This window comes from Populus trichocarpa, chromosome 12, assembly GCF_000002775.5.
Source record: "Populus trichocarpa isolate Nisqually-1 chromosome 12, P.trichocarpa_v4.1, whole genome shotgun sequence".
Lineage (NCBI taxonomy): Eukaryota > Viridiplantae > Streptophyta > Magnoliopsida > Malpighiales > Salicaceae > Populus > Populus trichocarpa.
This window is the reverse complement of record NC_037296.2, coordinates 9,010,186-9,033,652: the sequence shown is the minus strand read 5'-3', so window position 1 is coordinate 9,033,652 and position 23,467 is coordinate 9,010,186. Positions and strand designations below refer to the sequence as shown.

Here is a 23,467-nt window from a genome sequence, read left to right as displayed (position 1 = left end):
ATAAAAAAACTTGAATCTCACTTAAAATACGTGGAATAATTGAATGATTTTTTAAATATAATTTTAATTATTTATTTTAAAAAGGATTTTTTTAAAAAAATAAAGAGTTAAATGAATGAACCCCGTACACATTTAGGTTAGAAAGGACATTCGAGACATACCGAGGCATCCAAGACCAAGCGTACATCCCCACACAAGGTTGCATGATTGAATTTTAGCTAGTGAATAGTTTCCCAAAATTTTAAATTCTTAATCAAGAAAACAAATATATAGTGTATGCACATAATCTAGTTTACTTTATTTAACTAGAAAGGTTACCAAGATGCATGAAGGTCAATTTATTTTATAATAAAGTTAGGACTAACATGTTATTGACATGAAACATAGTTTTTAATCATTAAAAAACTATCAAGAAACTAGTGTGTTGGGTAAATAGTTTGTACTATTAATGTTTTATCAAATTTTTCTATCCAAGCTGTTTGGAATCAATTTTCTACCAAAATTGAGTTCAGATATATTGTTAAATTTGAATTCAATTGATAAATAAGTTGAATTCATACCTTTGAAAGAGAGATTCTATCACTAAATTTAATGCATTTTTTTTCTATATTATTATCATAATCACTTTTATTTTATTCATTCAAAGATCTCTCAATACTCTAGATATTTCTAACAACAAATAACTCACCTCCTTCAACCATAACATACACCACCCTCTCTTTCTACCTCTAATACCATTACCATGAATAATCCAAAAAATAAAATCCAAATACATTTTTCTAGTATCTTTTTTTCTCAAGACTACACAAGCTATAAAATTATGGACAAACTATATGACCTATGATAGGATAAGAAGAGAAGAGCATTTTGGTGATGTTGTATGTCATCACTCATTTTTAGGTCATTACTCAAATTGACCATTTTTTCTTTCTAAAATAAAAATAAAGTAATAAAATAATAATAGCAAGAAAACTGGTATTTTGGCAAAATCAAGCTGAGAAGATTTCAAATGTAAAAAAAATCAAGCTATAATTTTGGATGGAATCGGGAGCCTAATTGTATTTCATTTTACCCAAAACTAGAGATACAATGCAAATTCAAGGTCAAGTTACATGATTATTGAACGAATCTGCATAAAAATTAAGTCCAAGAACATAATTAGATTTTTAATATGCTAATTTGACTTAATCATGGGCCAAATTAAAGTTTAATTATATTTAAAAATTAATTTGGGTCCAATTGAAGGATTTAATTAGGTCCAAGGACTGAATTATATTTTAAATGGGTCAAATTAATTTTATTAGAGGCTTAATTAGTGAAAACATAAGTTTGAGGGGCCTAATTTGAGCTTAATTGAGATGATTAAAATTTTAAGAGACCAAATTTAATTTTTACAAAGTCAATTGGTTCAAATCATGGGTAAAATCACAAGAAAATCAAAGTTATGAGGTTAATTAAGGGCTAATTTGAAGAAATTTGCAGCCAAGGACCATGTTGCAAAAGACGTCGAACTATGAGGACTTAATTGATTGACATTAGAGGTGAAATTGAAGAAAATTAAAAGTTTAATGGTCAATTGAGGGTTAAATTGTATAAATCCAAGACCAAGGTCTAATGTGAAAAAGACGTTGGAGTCAGGGTTGACATTGAAATTCAGTAGGGGGCAAAATTGCATAAAATTAAAAGTTTATGGTCAATTAGTGGTGCAATTGAAAGAAATTAAATGATGGAGGACCAAATTAAACTTTGACCAAAACCCTAAATTAAAATCCTAAAAAGTCCAAAACAACGTCGTTTTGAACAGTAAAAAAGAGGGACCAAATAACGTGTCCTATAGTGACTGTTCATCTTCTTCTTCATTTAAACTAGAAAAAACTACTCGAGTGGTCTTCTTTTCCAAGGCATTTAATGCTTCATCTCTCCATCAGACCCCGTTTGTTTGCTGAAAAGTAGTTTCTTTTTGTAAAGTGAATTCCGGGGAAAGCGAATTCCATGAAAGTATTTTCCGATGTGTGGTAGTGTAATGGAAAATAAGTTGGAAAACACTTTCCAGTGTTTGGTTATGTCATGGAAAATGAGTTGGAAAATAACTTATTAATGTTTTATTTTTCTCAAGTTTATTAAAATAATGAGAAACAAATCTTACAAATTAAAAAGTTGAATGAGAATGAAATTGAGAAAAAATATAATTTCATAAATTATCTCAAATAAAATAAATAATAATCAAAATAATAGAGATCAAATCTAAAAAATTTAAAAAAAATAAAAGATGAAGAAATTAAAATAATAATAATTAACATTTCATAAATTATTTCAAATAAAATAAGTAACAATCAAAAGAATGAGGACCAAATTTGATAGATAAAAAATTTCAATAAAAAATAATAAGGAAAAAGCAAATAGCAATTATAAAAATAAGGACCAAAGTTAATATAAAAATTAAATTTTAAGAGATGAAATTGAAAAATAAATATTCAAAACAAATTATATATAGCAATCAAAAGTTTGAGGATCAAATTTAATATAATCAGCAAATAATGACATTTCTAAATTTTTCACAACTTCTGGAAAGTGTTTTCCGCTCAAATTTTCCAGGAAAACACTTTCCTGAAAACCAAGCCAAATTTTCCTTTGACTGGAAAGTGTTTTTCATTGACCAACTTTTCTAATGGCAAACAAACACAGGAAAGTTTGGAAAGTGATTTCCCGGAAACCACTTTCCGGAAAACAAACACAACCAAAAGGGAAAACACTTTCTTGGAAACCAAACCAAATTTTTCTTTGACTGGAAAGTGTTTTCCGTTGACCGGAAAGTGTTTTCTGTTGACCAACTTTCCTAATGGCAAACAAACACAGGAAAGTTTGGAAAGTGGTTTCCCGGAAACTACTTTCCAGGAAACAAACATGGCCCAAATTTGACAAAACTTGCACACAAACAATGACTTGACATCTGACTACACCCTAGTACGGTTCTTTCTGGTCAATTGACACCACAACAGTAATGGTGTTGCCCCAAAATAGCCAACCCAACCAGCCTTCAACCTTCAAGTGACAAATTTAACAGTTCATGATGGTCACTTTGAGCCAATAGTTTGAATCCTTCGGGGCTGAATCAATCGCCAAGATTTGACATCATTAAAGACAAAATATCGCTCTTTCATCCCAAAAAATAAGGGTGGATTTCATGGTCTGATGGAGGGAGAAATCAAAAGCAAAAATTTGAAAAAATCAGTTATTTCCCTTGTTTCCATTTTCCTTCTCCCTGCAACCTCTTCTTCCTCTTCTTTCACTGAGCCTACGCTGTCAGTCTCACCACCAACCACACTCTGGTCTTTCCTACAACACTAGGAATGACTCCAACAACCGTTTGCCTCCGGCTAAGCAAGGTTGCGCCACCTCCTCCTCCTCCTGTATTTCCCCCCTCCCTGATCTAGCCATTGCATGATTTTTCATGCAATGACCAGATATTTAACATGGTTGTTGGGTCAGGCCAGCAACCATGCGGTCCTGGACTGGCAGACCCTGCCCAGATGGTTGGGTCGGGTCCATCCCAGTCCAATGTAAAAAAAAAAAAACAAAAGATGTTGGGTCGTTAGTTGGCCCAACCTAGCCGAGTTGGCCCAACCTAGTCGGGTTGGACCCATTCCAGCATATATATATATATATATATATATATATATATATATATATATATATATATATATATGTTGGGCTGCCAGTCAACCCAACTAGGCTTGGTCCGGCCCAACCTATATATTTAATAATAATATAATAAAAACTTAAGATTTCAAAAAATATTTAATTAAAACATCTTAATTAAATTTAATTCAATTCAGAGGATTTTAAACATATTGTCAATGAAAACTTCTTTTAAATGTTTATGTATTTCGTTCTTTTTTAATAAAGATATTTTTTTATTTGAAGTACCATTTCTTGAATAAGAACTTATCATGACATAAAAAACAAGTTTCAATAAAATAATATATTATTATGCCTTGCTAATTTTTATGTGAATGTATGCAAAGATAAATGAATAATTAATTTTAAAGAATTTTATAAAGTAAAAAAATAAAATCTTTAATCTTTAAAAAACTCTTAAAAAACTAGTGGGTCAGGTTGTCCTTGTAATATTTTGTCTAAATCTTCTTTAGTGAAAACTCTCTTTTTAATGTTTATATTTTTTTTTTAATAAAGATAATTTTTTATTTGAAGTATCATTTCTTGAATAACTTATCATGAATTGAAAAACAAGTTTCAAAAAAAAAAAATTATAAAATTATGCCTTGCTAATTTGTATGCAAATGTATGCAAGGATAAAGGAATAATTCATTTAAGAGAATTTTATGAAGAAATAAAAAAAATGTTTTAATCTCATTGAATATTTATAAGAATTAATTTTTAAAAACTATGCATATTAGTTTCATATATAATTATTTATAAAGTAATTGTTAATGTCACCATTGAAAAAAATTCTTATTTGAAAAGCAAATTTTAAAAAGATAATAATAATAATAATAATAATAATAATAATAATTGTTTTATTTAAAATGATTTTTATTTTAGAACCAAAAGGGGCATGCTTGGCTTTTAAAAAGGATCGAACTCGTAAACCTTTTTTTTTAAGGCCAATCAACATTTCGACTATTGAAGAAATTTTCGGTCACCTTAAGTGATCAAAGAATTAGGATCCAAGGTTTTTAACAACTTAAACCAAAATTTCAACATCTTTTAACCTATAAACACCAAAAAAACATCCTATAAACCCTTATAATCAAATTTTCAAGACAAAAACACTATGCAATTAGCCTAAAAACTAAAAATCAAAACAAAACAAACTTTTTAGATCTCAATCTACTTTTTCCAACATCATCTAGCACCCAAACCATCTCCATTGAACTTCTATATGCAAGACAAACTCATTAACACCAAAATAATCATGTTTTAGTCTAAAATATGGTTAACCGAGAGCTTTCTCTCTCCTCATCTTTTTTTTATAACTTCTTCTTTTATTCCTCAACAATTAAGGACTAAAATGCAAAAAAAATAAAGTTTTATAATTGAAATATACAAGTGAAAAACTATCAGGATGAAGGTGTAGAATATAATGCCATTTGAATAGTAAAAATGGAAAATTACAACAATTTTAGCTTTTTTTTTATACGGGTCCCTATGTTTTGAATTTTGTTTAACTAAACTCCATAATTATATTTTGTAATATGAATCTTTAATGTAATGTAATGTAGGAGTAATTTTTGTCATATGCGAGAGAATGCAATGTGAAACAAAACCCAACACATCCAACAACTCATCATTTGCCATAGCTGGCTCTTAATGTGTTTTATTGTTGTTAATTAGTTTATAGATTTAGTTAATTTACTTATTAGTTCTCCATACATGTAGTTTTATGATACAAGCAAATAGAGAATTTCCAGCACACAGATTTTCTTTTAGGTTTCCCGTGAAGAAAGTATCATTACATTACCGCTAAATTTCTATATTAATAAATATTCTAAAACGCGTGGGGAATGTACTGTGGCTTCCCCATGTATTTTAATTTTTTTTCCTGTTTTAGTTTTTGTTTTTTTGCTATTTTTTCATTTATTTTTGTTTTTTTATTTTGTCTTTCTTTCTTTTGTTTATTTTCCTTTTTTTTCCCCCACCCCCCCCCCCTATTTCTTTGGGTTTTGCATGTTTTTTTTTCTTTTTTTTCCCAAGATTGTTTTCTTCTTTTGTTTTTTTATTTTTTTTTAAACTATGATTTTTTTTAATATTAAACTGGTTGAGAATTTAGTAATGCAATTTTTTTCTTTAAAACATTATGGATTACTACAATATTTCCCTACATGATTTTTTTATGATTTTTTTCCTTTTTTTCCCAAATAGTCTTTGTCGATTTTATTTTTTTTATATTGAGCTGATTGAGAATTTTGCTTCGTAGATTTTTTCTTTAAAACACCGTGAATTGTTATAATGTTTCCCCACATGGTTTTTGTTTTGCTACAGTGTTTCCCCATATTTTTTTTAAAATTATCTTTGTCGAATTTTTTTTTAATATTCAGCTGGTTGAGAATTTTGCTTTAACATTCTTCACATGTTTTTCTTTTCATTTTTTTTCATTTTGTTTTTGCTCTTTTTTTTCCAAAATTGTCTTCTTTTTTTTTCATTTTTTCGTGTTTTTTTTTCAGAATTGTTTTTGTTGATTTTTTTTTAATATGGAGCTGGTTGGCAATTTAGCTTTGTAGTTTTTTTCTTTAAAACATTGTGGATTGCTACAGTGTTTCCCCACATGCTTTTTCTTTTCTTTTCTTATGATTTTTTTTCAGAATTGTCTTTGTCAATTTTTTTTTTCCATATTGAGCTGGTTGAGAATTTAGCTTTGTAGTTTTTTTATCTTTAAAACACTATGGATTGCTACAGTGTTTCCTCACATAATTTTTTTTTTTTATTTTTTTCAAAATTATCTTTATCGATTTTATTATTTTTAATATTGAGCTGGTTGAAAATTACAACTATATGTTTCCTCATGAAACACTATAAATTGCTACAGTGTTTCCCTGTATGATTTTTTTTCCTTTTGTTTTTTTTTTTTATGATTGTTTCCAAAATTTTCTTTGTTGATTTTATTTTTTAAAATATTAAGCTGGTTAAGAATTTAGTTTTGTAGTTTTTTTCATGAAAATATTGTGGATTGCAGCAGTTTTTTTCCATATAATGTTTTTTATTTTTTTTACAAACCCACGACAATACACAAGCATGCGATAAGCCTGCGGCATCGCGCGGGCATGACATCTAGTTCGAATTGATATTGCGTGTTCTAACACAGGTCGCTATGCTAAAGAGCCTACCTTTTTCGTGACTATTTCACAAATCTGAACCACCAAAATTCACTCTCACCGAATTGAACCATTGATATCATATTCCTGGCTTTGCTTCTGGTGTGACTTCAAGTGCCATATCCAACAAATGTGAGAAAATACCATCAATGCGATGGATGACGATGCTCAAGACATAGTTCTTCATGGATTATGAAGGTGCAAAGACGATCAAGTCGGGAAAGTTCATGAGATTGGAGATGGCAATGTTTGTATACATTTTTTTATTCAAGATTCAAGCTGCCGAGGAGCCACAAGGTCCAAGGATTGCACAACTTGGGGAAACAGGCAAACCATGATCACAATGATTCCTATTGGCCTTTCCACTAATTATGAACGAAATAAGAGTCGGATAGTGAACATTAAACTTGGTGTTTCAAAGTTATGAGAGTTAGCTACAAGATTTTGCACAAAGTTCCAATTATGCTAGTCATTAAGTTTAAATGGCATTATAAGATAAGCTATATAGATTTCATAATAATCCCACATCATTAACTTTCTATGATAAGATAAGCTGTATAGATTTCTCAACTATCCCACAAACATAACTTTCTACGATAAACAAATATAGGATATTCTAATAGCTTTACACCACAGATATTCTACATTTGACTTGATGAGGTTCACAGCAAAAGGAGTTATAATAAAAGGCTAACATACCATCATCATCTATAAACCTGCATTTCAGGGAGGAAATCACAAAAATAACCCCATACTCAAAAAGGAAGGCCCTGAAACAGGAATAAAGTCAGAAAACCACTATCCGACCCCGTGGTACCAGCTAGTTTCCTATGTAGTGGAGGAATCTAACAACAGAAAAGTTAAGAGTGGGTTACCATCCCCAGCCCATGATACCAGCAATCCTTTTAGACCACTTTATACAAGGTGTTGACCGAAAAAGAAAGCTGATACAAGCAAACGAAAGAAGTAAAGGAAATCATTTGCCTGTGTCATCATCTTCTTCTTCATCATCGTCATCTTCCTCTTGCCCATCATCCTCCTCTTCAGAGTCATCACCATCTTTGTCCTGCAATTAGGCAAAACACAGGAAATCAGACAACATTTGAAAAATCCTCTTTGGAAATCCTATTACTGATTCCAATAAATTCTCATTCAGTCTGACAGGCTTGATATAATGGTACAAAACTTTTATTTCATTGTGATAAGCAGCAGAATGTCTGTCATATGAAACTTCACATGTATTGTTTAATCTGTCATTAGAGCTGTGCCTAAACTGGAATCATCTTAAAGGATGGTTTCTAGCTAAGAAAGAACAAGCAATAATGTCATTACTTGAACGGTGCCTAAACTTCACATGCATTCTTTAATCAGTCATTAGAGCTGCATCTAATCTGCTATCGTCTTTATGGATGGTTTCTAGCTAAGAAAGATCAAGCAATGATGTCATTACTAGGAAAAAGAATACAGCATCCCTGATATCTACAGCCATAACAAACCCTGAAGAATGAATTTAAGATCCCACCAGCAACCCTTTCTTCCAACAGGATCAAAAAAATCTTTAAATAACTAAATATGTTTTACACAATTGGAATTTGTTGATGCCCAAAGTGAGTTAGCCTGCATTAAAGCACTATGGAACACCAAATTCCTGCTATTCAGATTTCTTCAGTAACTTCAATTTTGTCAAAGGTCTCATTTTCATGCAATTGTAAATTGATTTGTATGTCAATCCAAAAACATCATTGAATTTTGGTTTTCATGTCCAGTCAAGTTTTGCTAAAAGACTTTCTATCAAGTTCATAAATCTGCAGAACTAGTATCTTCCATCTATTCTAGTTTCACTATCTTCACATCCAACAAGCCATCAAGAAAACCATGAAATGAACTTTCCAATTACCAACAATGAAATAATGAAAAAAAAATGCATGCCCTCAGCTGAAATGGAATGAAAAACACCAGAAACGTTATAACATTCACAAAACATAATAAAATAGGATCCATTTACCCCTTCATCGGCTTCATCCCCATCAAAGTCCTCTTCATCAGGATCCTACATTGGAGAATTAGGAAAGTTACACTTGCTTTCAAGCTTCATTTTCAAGAAAAAAAAGGGAGGAAAAGGACTTAACAAATAAATCAATTACAATGTTAAAATATGAGAGTGGATTGGGCCATAAATCCTCCTTAATGATCTCTGCAACCTGCAGTTGTTTTATTATGTAAGAGATTGTAACAGCTAGCTTCAGTAAACGTATTTGATAAAGAAGAAAAATATCCATAATGCTTATACCAAGGAATAAAGCTCTATTACTTTGTAAGCTACAGTTTCAACTTACCTCATCCTGCATGTCATCAATCATGCCTTTTGGCTGAGTGTTACTAAACCAGCTAAAGAAGCTGCATTTAAGCAGGTGAATTTGAAGGTGAGGCACAAAATACAAAATATTACAAAGAACAGATTTGGAAAAAACAATAGGCAATATACTAAAGTTAAACAATGATATAAAAGACATCCTGCAAGCACGAATTGTATTCCACTTAAAACTAAAACAAGCATACATCATAACACTATTACTAAAACAAAGATCAAATTGACCCTTCACACACTCATCAAATGGAAAGGCATCATAAGTTGGTTGAGCAGGAAAATGAGCACCATGACTAGTGACAATCAAACAATAAAGGGTAAACTTCATTTTTGCCATTATACCTTAATCAATGTTCCTCTTCTACACCTTTAGTTTAAAATTCTCTGAAGTTGCCCTTCCAATTCCAAAAAATTCCCAATTTTATCTTCTATCCATTACATAGCCTACTTTTTTTATTTTAGTTTTTAAGTAATTTTTTTCTTACTTTTAAGTGCTTAGATGGAGATTATAGCAGTTATAGGGATCTAAGAAGAAGAATGAGAGAAGTTAAGAAAAACCAAAATAAACAATGAACAAAACAGAGCTTGATGTAAGTTATTTAATAGTTAAAGACAAATTTGAATATATACAAGGGTAAATTTTGGATATTCTACACTATGGGGGTAGAAGTGGAACACTGATGAATCTATAAAGCAAAAATATAGTTTACCCAACAATAAATCATGTTTTGAAAGAAGAAAAATTGAAATTATTGTTTGCGTAATGAGATTTTTTTAATGTTTCCCTTATTGGTACTAGTACAGATGATATTTACAAGGACAAGAAAAGAACCATTGGAACACAAGAACCAGCTTTGGAGTAAGGAAATAAGAGAAAAAGTAAACAGGTTGAGAAAATAAACCTTTCATCAGCCAAAAGCCTCTTGTTCCCTTTATTTTCATGACTAACTCCATTTGGAAGACCCTTCACATTTTAGAAATGCAACTAAACAAAAAAACAAAACAGAATATACAATTTAGAGAAACCTGTTATGAAATGACAAGAAGAAGTTACCATGCCCTCTTTCCAGCTGATTGGTGTGGCAGTAATCTCTGTTGTTCCTTCATCATGGAAGGCAAAAGATTTTATAAGCTTTGTCTCTTCAAAGTAAGGGTTGGGTTCAAAGTTCTGCAAATGATAAAAAAAAAAAAAGAATCAAGAACTATTCAATCAATCCTACAACAACAAAAAGATGTCAATTAATTCTATTCAAGCAAAGAAAAGACAGTAGAATCAGTTATTCATGCAAAACTGTACAAGCAGGGGACAGAGAATAAACTTACAAATGTTATTGAATAACCAGATTTAACATCTTTTGAATCCTCCACTTCCAACGAACTTAAAAATTTGAATATCTACCAAAATACAAGAAGGGAATCAAATTTACTACACAGACAGGCAGCTAAGGGAAGGGAACAAATGAAAGTGTACAAGTTAATCTTCAGATCATACAGGAACAAAACCAAACCTTTTGATCCTCTTCACTCAGAAGAATACCTAGAGCAGGATGGCTTAAAAACTGCAGGGAACCACAAACAATTAGATGTAATGATGAACTCTGTTTCGGGGAAGGCAGGGGCATATTATAATAGCAGTTAAAAATTATATATTTTGATAAGAAAGCAGATGAGAACAGATTGCTAACCGCAGTCAACCAGAAGTCAGGTATCGACTTGATGATCTCATTCCGCTTATCATACACTGGCTTGCGTATCTCATTATACTTTTGCTCTACTTCCAAGACCTTATCACTTGCCTCTTCATTAATCTATGAAAACAGAAAAACCAAAGCACAGTTCAAGGTATAAAGTAGCAACAAACACAGACAAAGGAAAAAAAAACATACAAGCGTCAATAAATAAATAAATAAATAATCAGACAGTGAACAAACAAGGCACATCATTCAAAAGGCCATCGTTCCCAACATACTGTACACATAATCCTACTTCAATCATGATTTAAACATAATCCTCCTTCCTGATTATGTTTTTTGTTATTAAACTTGCATTAGCTATTGGTTTTCTGGAACAAGTATCCATCATCACATAACCAGATACTTATAACTGGAATTAAACAACTTGAGCAATCATTTTAGCATAGCAAATCAGCACATCCAGGTATCTGACAGCATAAACCCAGAATGGATAACCTGAGTCTGATTTTCAGTATGTATATAGGATAAAATGTACAAAACAAAACATTATACAAAGTAATTGGACTCTACCAAACCAGAAAAAAAAATCTCAAATTTCATACAAATATATATGACATTGAAAGCGCATACACAAAAACATTGAACGTTTACACTACCTTTTCGAGATCGTCTTGGATCTCCTGGAGCTTCTCGATAGTGAGAATGAGTTCTTCATCGATTTGGTTATTGTCCTCCTCGCCTTTCTCCGCTACCTTCAACTTCTTACCCTTGTTGTCTGCCACCATTTTCTCTATCCACCAAAACCCCTAAACCTCTCTCCCCTTCTCCCTCTCTCTCACTCTTTGTTTATGCTGTTGATGACTGTCTTAAACCCTAGTGCTTTTAACCTCCTTGTCTTGCTTGTCTTGCTTTCCCTTTTTTCTTTTGTTTCTATTTTTTTTTATTCCCTGCTTTTTCCCGTCATAGTGAGAACAAAAGTGTTAGGGTTTTGCGAGTTTGAATCCGCTACGGTGTCAATTGTAGAGGTTGGGAGTGTTTATCTTGGTAGTAAAATTATTTTTTAAAATAATTTTTATTTGAAAAAAATAATAAATTAATTTTTATAGGGTTTTTATTTATGATTTTGATGTAATTATCTTAAAAATAAAAAAATATAGAAAAAAAACATTATATTAATATATTTTTAATTGAAAAGTACCCTATATTAAATTAACATACACACATTCAATAAATAACTAGTAAATAACTTGTATTGATATTATTTTTTAAAGTGTTTTTCAAATTATTTTTAATTTGAAAAAAAAATATCAAATTGATTTTCTAGATTTTTTTTTATGATTTTGATGTATTGATATTAAAAATTAAAAAAATCTAAAAAACAAATCTCAATTAAAAAACAACCTTTATTTTACTATCAAACACATATGGTAAATAAGCAACAAATGACTCACATCATAATCTCCATCCTCGGATGTCAAAACCTCAATTTACCACCTTAAAGTGTTGCTTTAATTCAATCATGAATATTTTGATTTTATCAATTTATATTTCAAAATAAATATATCATAAATGAAGTTCTCTAAAAGATATAGAAAAATAAAACTAGTCTTTTAATTTTCTAGGAAAAGAATTATTGCTTTTGTATCTAGTTTTTCAAATAATTAGAGTATTACTCTATTTTTAAACTATGCAAAAATTTTGTAAAGGAAAAAAAGCTCTTAATAATCATAATCTATATTTCACAAAAAAATAATTCAAAATTATCATGAAATTTTGAAATAATAGGTTTTTAAAATTTTCTCTTTTCTAAATATCTAACTTTTAAGATATCAAAGAATAATATATTTTTTTATTTTATTAATATAAATGTTCAGACTAGTTTACGTACCCCTCAATTAATATATTTTTTTTTGTGTTCGTTTTATTCAAGCTCTTTACTTATTCAAAAAAAATTAGTCATTATTCCTTGTACAAGAGTAGTCGTTGCATAAAATCTTACCAAAGCAAGCAAAATCATGTACGAAGTCAACTCCCCCTGCTTCAGAGTTTGGTTGGTTTGATTGGTCCTAACTAAGTTTGTTCATCCTTTTTTTATTATTAATTCGTTAACTTAGGCACAATTTTTAATACAACATTATTTACTTAGGCACAATTTTTAAAAATTTAGGTTATTATTTTAAATAATTATAATTATAATAATCTCAAATTTAAAAAATTGTAAGACAATAAATTTGGGTATATTAATAAAATAGTTTGTCCATCCTATTTTTTATTTTTCATTTTTTATGCCAACACTTGATATTTCTCAAGTTTCCCCTACCAAACTAGGTTCATATAACTCTTATAAGTATGTCCATTGCCCAACATGCATAATCCTCCTAGGAGCTCTTCTTGAATGCAAAGATAGCATCATAGGTTATAATCAATTATATTTAGCTATTTTACAATCTAGTGAAAATAATTAAGCTAAAAGGTCTTGATTACTTGAAGGTTCAATCTTTTCACTTAAAAAAAAAAAAAACTTTAAAGATAATGCTTTTTTATCTTGAGAATCATATAATCTTCTTCCATACTTGTAAAATATTATGCTCTCATACTTGCTTTTACCTAGCATAAGGATATGCTAGATACAACATTAAATAATTATAATTATAATATTTTTAATTAAATTATTTTATTTTATTAATTTAACAAAATTAGAGTTGTGCCTAAATAAATAACCATACTTAATGACACTAAGAGTGTTTTTATTTAAATATGTTTGGTTACCCTCTAAGACTCGGGGTTTAAATTCAAGGCCCATTACTTACACAAATTTTTTTCTATTTTACACGAGGACATGATCAAGGATTAGTATAGGAAAGGCTAATTAAGAGAAAAAGAGCCAACTCTTGATTTTAAAGAAAGCCAAGACATTTATGACTAGTCTATAGAATTTTAAGATAAGAAGATTAGTTCTATCAAAGAATGATAACAATCATTTTAAAGTATTTTTTATACCAAAATTAATTTATCTATGTGTCGTATGATCAAAAATATTAGTTCTTCGCTATTTGTTTTCAAGTAAATCAATAAAGACAACTGAATCGATAATTTAATAATAAAAAAGGTAAAATAGATCATCAACTAGCAGTTTAAAATTTATAATGATACTTAAATAAAAGTAGTATTTAGCAAATTAACTAATGGATATTATAGAGTGGCATACACATATAAAATTATCAGCAGAAGAATAAGTGCAAATAAAGTAGTATAAATTATACTAGAATTAAAATTATATATTTATATAAAATTATCTCTCTATAACATTATAAATAGGTCATTCAATTGTTGAAAACGATATCCAATTCTATATACATAATTTATTCTCATCTCTGTGCTATCCATTGCTTTCTTTTATTTATCACACTTTAATTCTTTCTTTTGAAGTTTTATTTATAGCTTTATTTATTTGTGTTTGGTATTGTGGTAGCTGTTGTGGTTATGGTTTGAAAAAAATTATTTTATAAAAAGTATTTTTTGTGAGGTTCGTTTTAAAGTTTGGTGTGTTTGGTTAAAACTGCGGTTGAAAAACACAACTTCTTGTGTTTAGTTAACATACTTTTTGTATAAGGTTTGATTGTAAAATTACCTAAAAAGACATATATCTATATATATAATGGCAAAACATTGTTGTTTTATAATTATGATTACATAACAAATTGAAAAATCATTATACATTAATAATCACTAAGTTATTTTATATAGAAAATGTTATGTTTTGATCTTGCAACATGTTGTTCTAATCAATGGTAATAAATGAGCAGATATTGGGTATAACATGAACTATATGAAGGTATTTAAATAATTAAAAAATAATTCATCTTCCTATGTGAATTAGAGAAAATGTTTCATCTATTCTCAAATAACATTGATTGTAAATCTTTATGTAAGGTGGAATGAGATTTGAAAAGAGTTTCAAATTTTATTCAAAGAATCAATTACTATGATGTTGAGAATAAACATGAAATGATAGAGTAGACATATTCCATGTTATAATGTCTAAATCGGGATATTATTGATGAAAGAATAATAATTACACTGAGAAATTGATCGCTAAAAAATTAAGTCAAACCACTTATGACTTTTTTAATATTTGAGGGATTATGACAGGTTATTGGGCATTGTACTTGACATTCAAATATAAATCGATTAATTGTTGAATTGATAATAAATTAATTTTTTAATTTATTTCTTCTTATTTTATTTAGGATTATGATTTATATTTAGGTCAACTTATTTAGGAACCTCATATGTCACACACATAAGAACCATTGATCAGAAATTAAAATGAGATGATTGATCAAGTGTAACTGAATTATAATTAAAGTTTAGAAATTGAGGACTAGAATGTAATTAATACAGGAGATTACAATTCTAGACCTATAAACAATCAAATCAGGATTTGATTGAATAAATTTCTAAAATTAGTCTAAAATAATATATGTGATATTATTTAAGGAAAAAATTGATATTTTATCATTTATAAGGTTTTCAGGTTTTCTATAAATAGAAATGTATGCCTTTTATTTTCTAAAAGTAAGTAGAGTGCATAAACACCTAAAACACACACAAAAAAGCTAGCACTCAAACCTCTTTTAAAAAGTTTTAGGAGATTTCTTACTGATAGTTCATGTGGATTATCATTAGAGGCCAGTCATTTGGACAACCTATAGTATGCAATAATCCAGCCTTGAAACAAATATTTAAAGCCGAAAAGAACATCTAATCTTTTAGTAATCTTCGTATAAATCTTAAACAACTCTAAATCTGTTTAACAAAATTATTGAAACTCCTGAAAATTTTTAAATTTACAATTTTCATTGTGTATATATATTTCAAGAAACCAACTGTCTGTGTTTTTTTCTTAAAAAAATACATATAAAATCGATGAAATACTTGCCTCTGCATGATTACCCCGTTTGTTTGCTGAAAAGTAGTTTCTTTTTGGAAAGTGAATTCCGAAAAAATAAATTATTTTCTGATGTTTGGTAGTGTGATGGAAAATAAGTTGGAAAACACTTTTCAGTGTTTGGTTATGTCATGGAAAATAAGCTGAAAAATAACTTATTAATGTTTTATTTTTCTCAAGTTTATTAAAATAAAAAGGAACAAATCTTACAAATTAAAAAGTTGAATGTGAATGAAATTGAAAAAAAATATAATTTCATAAATTATCTCAAATAAAATAAATAATAATCAAAATAATAGGGATCAAATCTAAAAAATAAAAAAAAAATAAAAGATGAAGAAATTAAAATAATAATAATTAACATCTCATAAATTATTTCAAATAAAATAAGTAACAATTAAAAGAATGAGGACCAGATTTGATAGATAAAAAAATTCAATAAAAAAATAATAAGGGAAAAGCAAATAACAATTATAAAAATGAGGACTAAAGTTAATATAAAAATTAAATTTTAAGAGATGAAATTGAAAAATAAATATTCAAAACAAAATATATATAGCAATCAAAAGTTTGAGGACCAAATTTGATATAATCAGAAAATAATATACCATTTCTAAATTTTTCACAACTTCCGGAAAGTGTTTTCCGCCCAAATTTATCAGGAAAACACTTTCCTGGAAATCAAACTAAATTTTTCTTTGATTAGAAAATGTTTTCCGTTGACCAACTTTTTTAATGGAAAACAAACACAGGAAAGTTTGGAAAGTGGTTTCCCGCAAAGTGAATTCTGGAAAACAAACATAGCCTTAATGATGTTTTGAAATTCTCTTTTTATGTAATATCTTGTAATGCAATTTTCCAGCATTTCAATTTCGAAAATTACACATCGAAAATGTAACAAACCATTATATTACATTAATCCAAAGATGCGAAGGTCATTAATGAATCTAGGTCTTGATGCTCTTTAATGCAAAAGATGTGAAAATCACACTGAAAAATCGCTTTTTAAACATGGTAACAACATGTTCAAAAGCCAAGAAAGAGATTTATTAATCGGGAAAAGAATGATGCAATTGGTAGGTGAAGCTAACTTATCTACATTCTATAACTATCTCAAATGAAAGAGCATAACTCGGTAAACAAACAATTCTGCAGAAACAGCATTCCTTGGCTGGCTGGAAGGTAGAACAATTCTGCAGAAACAGCATTCCTTGGCTGGCTGGAAGCTAGATGACCCATGTGTTGTAGTAATCTGTACGATCTGACTAGGAAAGGTTGAGCTCTTCCTGATACAATCACCCCCCTGATATATAATCCAAAAACACTTGTTCACTGTGATGAAGTGCTATTGTTTTCGCCTGCAACCCAGTATTGTTTGACGGTGAACAACACTTTTTCTGACGGAAGCGGCCCATCCTCATGATCCACCATTTTCGCATTCCATCTCATTCCTCCCACAATTCTCCTCACCTTGATAAGCACATCAACTTTATCACGGAATATGACTGCTCCTTCAGGCCTTAAAATACGATCCATCTCTAGAAGAATGTCTTCCATATTGCACCTGCAATGGTTGCAACAAAACAAAAATGCAAAGATTCTTAAAATACCATAATTGAAGGTTTACATGCTTCATCAAGAAACGCTAAAGAAGAGCGGGTGAGCAGCAACATTGATTTCATTTCAAAAATAGCATCCTATCCTTGCAAAATAACGTCCACTTTTGAGAAGGAAGTGGTGTTTAGGCGAGAAGCAATCAAGAGTTTAAAATATACTGATTCGCGCTAGCAATAAACACTGACCCACTTAAGACAGAACGTCCCTTGACCTTGTTGATTCTCTGTAGTGGATCAAAATAAGTTTGCTGCGATCCTAGTTGGTGAACTAATAACTTGTAAGACAGAAAACAGAGAAGAGAGAGCAAATCCTAGGAAAATTCAACGTGTGATACATTTTTACACTTCCAATTGATGCAAGTCATGAAACAAATCCTAGGACTTACATTCGTTATTCTTAAGAAGTTTTTCAGACCAACACTAAAACATAAAATATAAAAATAAAAGAATGGATCCAACTTGTTATTTTATTTTAAATCAGGATTTATAAAACAAGGTATCAACAACACATATGGATACCATGATTACAAGTGATTTAAGACTTCTTGGTATTTTAAAACTTTATTAAATAATAAGATAAATAATTCAAACCGTATAATGAACACTCTGGACATAGTTAAATATAATCATTTAAACCCCTATAAATCATTCCCACTCAAGCTGTCATTTGTGCTATCAAGCATTTTCCTCAAATCCTAAAGCTCTATTCTATTAGAATTGAATAAAAAGTATCAGAAACAAAGACTTACTTGTCTTTATACAAGCTGAAAACACCATTTGCATGAATAAGATCATATGTCCTTGGGTAAGTGGAGAATGCTTCACACCTGATGCAGAAAGAAGAAAGATCATAGGATAAAGTAAGACATTAAAGAACGTAAATGATATAAGAGAGACATCAGTCCAACATAAACAATCTTTTCTCAATAAAAAGAGTTGGAACTCTCAGCAGAAATGTACACATACACAAAACAGTAATAAGAGTTATACCCTTGTTACTTTCTTCTTGTACTCCTATAAATGAAAGTTCGCAAATTAAAAATTTAATAAAAACCAAAATAAGATTAAACCTTCCCCATACTACAGTAATATTATTGGATAAAATTTAACATATTAAACATCAGAGCATGATACCACGGTTAGAGCATAGACAAAATTAGTCAGTAAAAGAGTAAACACTACCACCTATCAAGCTCCATCTACAACATAGTCTAAATTCATTTTTCTTGCTTATCAGGAAGAACAAAAGATGTATTAGGTTCTCTAATCCTCTAAGACACCAACCATGCACAAAAGATACTCACAAGTATAATTTCTTTGGTTTATGGTTCCCTTTTCTCATCTCCACAATTCTTTTCAAGACCAGACAGAAACTCATCAAAATGCAAAAGTATGAATGACATGGGAAATTTTTTTTATCCAATAAATTTGCAGTGTATTCATTGGAAAAATGTTGTTAAAATGCTTATATTTGGTTCATAACATCCCATATTAACTAACCTTCAAATTGGTTATGTCCTAAACAGTGGGCCAAGTTAAGCTTCAAACCTCCAGTAAAAGTGAGCTGAGAGGCTTCTAATTCTAAAAACAGCCAAAATATTTACTTTAAGAAAACTTATATCAGGGAGAAGAAGATTTGGATGTTTTCCTATAACCCCAGACTCAAGATCGTCCTGTTACAAGAACCCATTGCACCATAGTAGTGCTCTGGATTGGATCATAACCAAATAGTTGAGACCTAAAAGACCAGTGTAGTTAGCACCAGATAGTAGGGACAGAAGCCTCGCTGAGTTGAGGCCAAAAAGAAACGTTGTTAGAAAAATGACGGGGAAAATGTAGCCGTGATCAACAGAAATTTATGGCTATTCTATCTGCACTACTTAGTAGTAGAAATTCAATCAACAAAATAATGTGAGCAGAGAAAGGAAAAAAAAAACAAAAAGGGCATTTTCCAAAACTTACCAATCATGATATATGCCAATCAAGCCACGCTCATATATAACACCCAGAGTGTCTCTTTCATTTATTGTGGGCATAACATTCATAACCCACAATTTTGGAGATTCAAGAGCTGCAGCAAAGCCTCCCATGCCAGCATTCATGTCCATAATGTTGCGATACCTCCCTGAGTCAATGACATTGTTTATCCTCTTATAGGCATTGACATGCTTCTTCCATGTTCGACTGTCCTCTAGGAATGTCTCAACTGACAATCCTGGAATGGAGCCACTGGATATTCTGGAAGGAACAGCATTAAGTCTCTCTGAAAATGGCTGCCATGCTGCACCAGTGACTTCATCTGTCTCAGGATGAGGAGTTACACATGCCTCCATTTTCTTGTACCTAGAAAAATATGAAAAACTACAGTAAACATGGAGCAAAAGTTTTCTACCTCAAACAAATAACTTCAAAGAACTTATCATTCTGGATAATTTGAAATACGCAAGCTACTGAAATCTTTCATCATGGAAACTCATCCTCGTTGCAGCTTGCAACTTAAGTAATGGTAACGCTATTGGCATAATTTCAGTCATCAATATTGCAACAGATGGCAATCCACTCAAACAGGACCAAAGAGCATAAATAAATAAACTAACAAAGCAGCTTAGGGAACAACAATCACATGGATCTGCTATATCAATGTTGTTCTTGCTGGAAAATAATAGGCAGAAAAAAAAACTATTTTGAATTTTTCTACCGAAGTTAAGCTTCTTTCTAGCAAATTGTCTGGAGAATAAACATTAAACATATATTTGTTGCTAAACATTCACAAAAACATACCAAACATCATCTGGATTTGTTGATTTACACATGGTTGGTTTAGGATCCTGCTCACGGCAAAAATCATTATTTATTCTTTTCTGCCAGATAGCTATTTCACCAATCTCATGCTTCTTTTCCCAGCAAAGAAGTTTGGCAACCTCTTCGATCTTCCTTTGTTCCTCATCCAGTTCCTCTTTAGGACGCTGCCATGCTTGGTAATTATTCTTCCAGTTAATGGGGGGACCAGAAAGCACCCAATAACCACCAGGTCTAAGAACACGGTCAATTTCCATCATGTACATTCCATCTGAAAAGGGAAGTCCAAACTTGAAGCTCTCAATGACTGCATTGCAACTATCTAGCCAAATAATATCAAATATCATGAAAATATAAACATATAAATTATGAAGGCCACAAACGCATTGAAGGTCCATGTCAGTAGCCATCCTACACTTTATTATAGCCAGATAGCATAATGTTTTAACCGATCCAATGCTGGCTAAACTCAAAAAAACATTCTGATGGCTAAATTCCAAGATGTCCTGATTTTGCAAGTCATGTCAACAGGGCCAAGGTGGTTTGGCTGGTTCATGCTTCTATATGGTAATTGGAATGCATGCAAAAAGATAAATCAACAGCAAGAAACTATTCAGAGCACTTGTCTGCAATGCCTTTCTTAAAAATACTTTTTGGTTTTATACAAGAAAGCATAGGTAATTATTCTCACCATTAGCACCCCAAGGGATCAGGCAACGAGAACAGTGGGCCATGTCGAAGGCTCTAGATGGATATGGAAGCTTGATAGTTCCAAGAACACCAATAACAGCAGGAACGCCTCTTTCCAATGCAAATTGAATTTGTGATTCATGAGAGTCCCTTGGTGCAAACGACATAGCTATAACATTCTTTTTGAAAAGGTACGCACCCCAACTTGCAACCTAAGCACCGTCAAAAGCAATGAGCAAAATGAAATTCGAAAGAGAGTAAATACCAAAGCTCCATGCTGCAGACTAAGCAAAAATCAGACCATTAAGAAAAACAGTCATTGTTGTTGTGTGAGATGCAGAGAAGAGACCACATGATAGGAAAACAAAGGCTACTAGCATAATTTAACTTACCCCACATCCAGTATCTAAAGCAGTTCTAACAATTCCATTATCCATGGGGATAACAGAAGCGAGTTCATTAATATAGGCATCTGCTCCATGAGGAAACTGCGTTCCTCCACCAGGGAACCTAAACACGTTGCCCTCGTACTGAATCCAGTTCTGAACAGCCTTCTCAACGGTCAAGCTCTTATAAGGAGCATTAACAAAGGGTACATAGTCGCGACTCTTGGGCCAAGGAAATGGGTTTGCATATCCTTTTGGTGCTGGAATAAGGCAGGGCAGCTTCTCGTTGTCAGGAGGGCAATGGCGTTCCCTGTAGATCATATTATCTCGTGGAAACGTCATTGCTCTCATTTGATCCTGACAAGGCGTATAATCGATGTACTTGTCTTCACAGGGCTTAAACTCCTTGACTTGTGCTCCATCATCAATCATGCCAGCATCACCACTTTTCTGATAATTAAGATTGTTGAAAACACTGCAATCTGTCTGTTTGGAGATCTCTAAGGCTATGTTATCACCCTTTCCAAAGCCACTTCGCTGCCAAGCACCCAGGATGTAGAAGAAACAGCATAAACCCGCAATCACAAATATGGAAAACAAACTGTTATTGCTTTTGCGGTCTCCTGAATTCCCTTTTGTAGCCATAACGCACCTGTGATATGAAGAAATGTTGTCGGAATTAAAATTAAGAAATACAACTGCTTTTTCTTCTCTTCTCATCTGTTATGATGGAAAGCAAGCAGATAATAACAAGTTAGCGTTAATCAAAGAGAATCAATTACTCTTGGATAACTAACAACAAACCCTGTTCTTATTATTCATTAATTGAACACTAATGTAATGATTATACGACAGGACATCTTCTCTTCATGCTGCAAAAAGTCAATTATAAAACAAGGCAAGTACCCTTCATGTTGGAAAAAGTCAAATACTACCAGTATATGAAAAATAAAATCCCAATGAACACGGTTTCTTGATTTCAAGGACCAAATCAAAAGATCCAAAAACTGAACAATTCTTACGGAGGATGAGGATGATGTCGTGTAGTTCCACAAATCAGAAGAAAATCACTACTGACGTTTCATTTTCAGAAATTTGTTGTGTGAGAGATGCAGAGAAGAGACAGATAGTTTTTTACTTTTGATTGGGCGAGGAGGTATATCCACTTATCGTCATCTACCTACATGCAAACGTGGAGAGGGACACGAGGATCTCTCTTCTCTTCTCGGCTTCCCTTTCGCTTCCTTCATTTCGATTGCTTTTTATTTTTTTTATTTTTTTGTGAAATACTTTCACGGTCCCTCTATTCTTGCAAAGTGTTCATACTTACCCCTACAATCCAATCTTGTTCACAAACCCTATTCTTTTAGTTTTTTATTTCGTAATCAATGGTATGAATCTCGTAATGGTGGTGGACAAATGGTAGAGATAATGATTTAGTTATTAACTCAAATATTCTTATAAATTAATTTTGTTTTTTTATTTATTAATATAGTTTCAAGATTTTCTTCCAGAAAATTGAAAATATAGTTTCTTGTTTTTCTTTTTATCTTTTCCCCACTAAAACTTGATATAAAAGAAGCATTTTTAATTTTGGTTCTCAATTTTTTTTGTTTTTTACACAATTACTCTGACAATAAAAACAATTGATTTCAATAAACCTCTAAAACTATAATATTTTTTTGGTATAAATAAGGGTATATATGACTAATTTCTTAAAATAGAGGGACCACTAAATGTATTTTACCATAAAAACAGCTCTGAATTTTCTTTCTCTCGAACACGAAGTTAATAGACAAAAGTTGAGATTTGCTAATGATTTCATTGGAATAGTTTCAACTTAAACCAAACAAAAAATAAAACAGAACCCACTTACATTCTTCATAAACCACACCCACTTAACACCACACCCACTTAACACCACACGCTTATATATATATATATATATATATATATATATAAAAGATTAACATTGATGTTCGGTCAGCTTGTACGTATCTCGATCCCCATTTATTTTTACGTTTCAAAAGCGCTTTTAAAAAATTTAAATTTTTTTATCTTTTTATTTGCTTCAAATTAATATTTTTTTTGTGTTTTTAGATCATTTTGATGCGTTGATATCAAAAATAA

The 23,467-nt window shown here is 30.8% G+C and overlaps 2 protein-coding genes across 5 annotated transcripts; both read right to left on the bottom strand.

The window, feature by feature from the left end:
• Positions 1-7,368: 7,368 nt before the first annotated feature.
• LOC7483434 (NAP1-related protein 2) lies at positions 7,369-11,906 on the bottom strand. Of its 2 annotated transcripts, none has more exons than XM_024581848.2 (10): positions 11,552-11,906; positions 10,887-11,009; positions 10,710-10,760; positions 10,525-10,596; positions 10,256-10,369; positions 10,104-10,165; positions 9,170-9,230; positions 8,963-9,034; positions 8,839-8,883; positions 7,369-7,899 (listed from the first exon to the last, which is right to left on the bottom strand). In XM_024581848.2, the coding sequence occupies exons 1-10, from the start codon at positions 11,678-11,680 to the stop codon at positions 7,810-7,812; spliced, it is 819 nt and encodes a 272-aa protein (XP_024437616.2). In that variant the 5' UTR covers positions 11,681-11,906; the 3' UTR covers positions 7,369-7,809. The 2 variants fall into 2 exon arrangements, with proteins under 2 accessions (XP_024437616.2, XP_002317982.3); XM_002317946.4 differs by having other exon boundaries at positions 8,978-9,034; positions 11,552-11,904.
• A 4,833-nt stretch (positions 11,907-16,739) lies between these two features.
• LOC7483433 (probable methyltransferase PMT2) lies at positions 16,740-22,582 on the bottom strand. 3 transcript variants are annotated; one of them, XR_008056981.1, is made up of 7 exons: positions 21,344-22,177; positions 20,953-21,163; positions 20,244-20,532; positions 19,425-19,805; positions 18,212-18,289; positions 17,073-17,410; positions 16,740-17,028 (listed from the first exon to the last, which is right to left on the bottom strand). XR_008056981.1 is itself a non-coding variant. In XM_002317945.4 (7 exons), exons 2-7 carry the CDS (start codon positions 21,980-21,982, stop codon positions 17,176-17,178), a joined length of 1,833 nt encoding a protein of 610 aa, XP_002317981.4. In that variant the 5' UTR covers positions 21,983-21,989; positions 22,360-22,582; the 3' UTR covers positions 16,740-17,175. The 3 variants fall into 3 exon arrangements, 2 of the variants coding, with proteins under 2 accessions (XP_002317981.4, XP_024438566.2); XM_002317945.4 differs by adding an exon at positions 22,360-22,582 and having other exon boundaries at positions 16,740-17,410; positions 21,344-21,989; XM_024582798.2 differs by having other exon boundaries at positions 16,740-17,410.
• Between the last annotated feature and the right edge of the window lie 885 nt (positions 22,583-23,467).

What these genes read in the sequence shown, in the direction of transcription:
- LOC7483434 (XM_024581848.2), bottom strand. Translation starts at nt 11,680, where the DNA reads ATGGTGGCAGACAACAAGGGTAAGAAGTTGAAGGTAGCGGAGAAAGGC. An exon ending in TGAGTGAAGAGGATCAAAAG is followed by an intron (nt 10,597 to 10,709) that starts GTTTGGTTTTGT and finishes GTATTTTGGTAG; the next exon opens with ATATTCAAATTTTTAAGTTC. An exon ending in GGGATGAAGCCGATGAAGGG is followed by an intron (nt 7,900 to 8,838) that starts GTAAATGGATCC and finishes GCCTAATTGCAG; the next exon opens with GACAAAGATGGTGATGACTC.
- LOC7483433 (XM_024582798.2), bottom strand. Translation starts at nt 22,057, where the DNA reads ATGAGAAGAGAAGAAAAAGCAGTTGTATTTCTTAATTTTAATTCCGAC. An exon ending in GATCCCTTGGGGTGCTAATG is followed by an intron (nt 20,533 to 20,952) that starts GTGAGAATAATT and finishes TTCCCTTTTCAG; the next exon opens with ATGGAATGTACATGATGGAA. An exon ending in TTCAGCTTGTATAAAGACAA is followed by an intron (nt 17,411 to 18,211) that starts GTAAGTCTTTGT and finishes CAACCATTGCAG; the next exon opens with GTGCAATATGGAAGACATTC.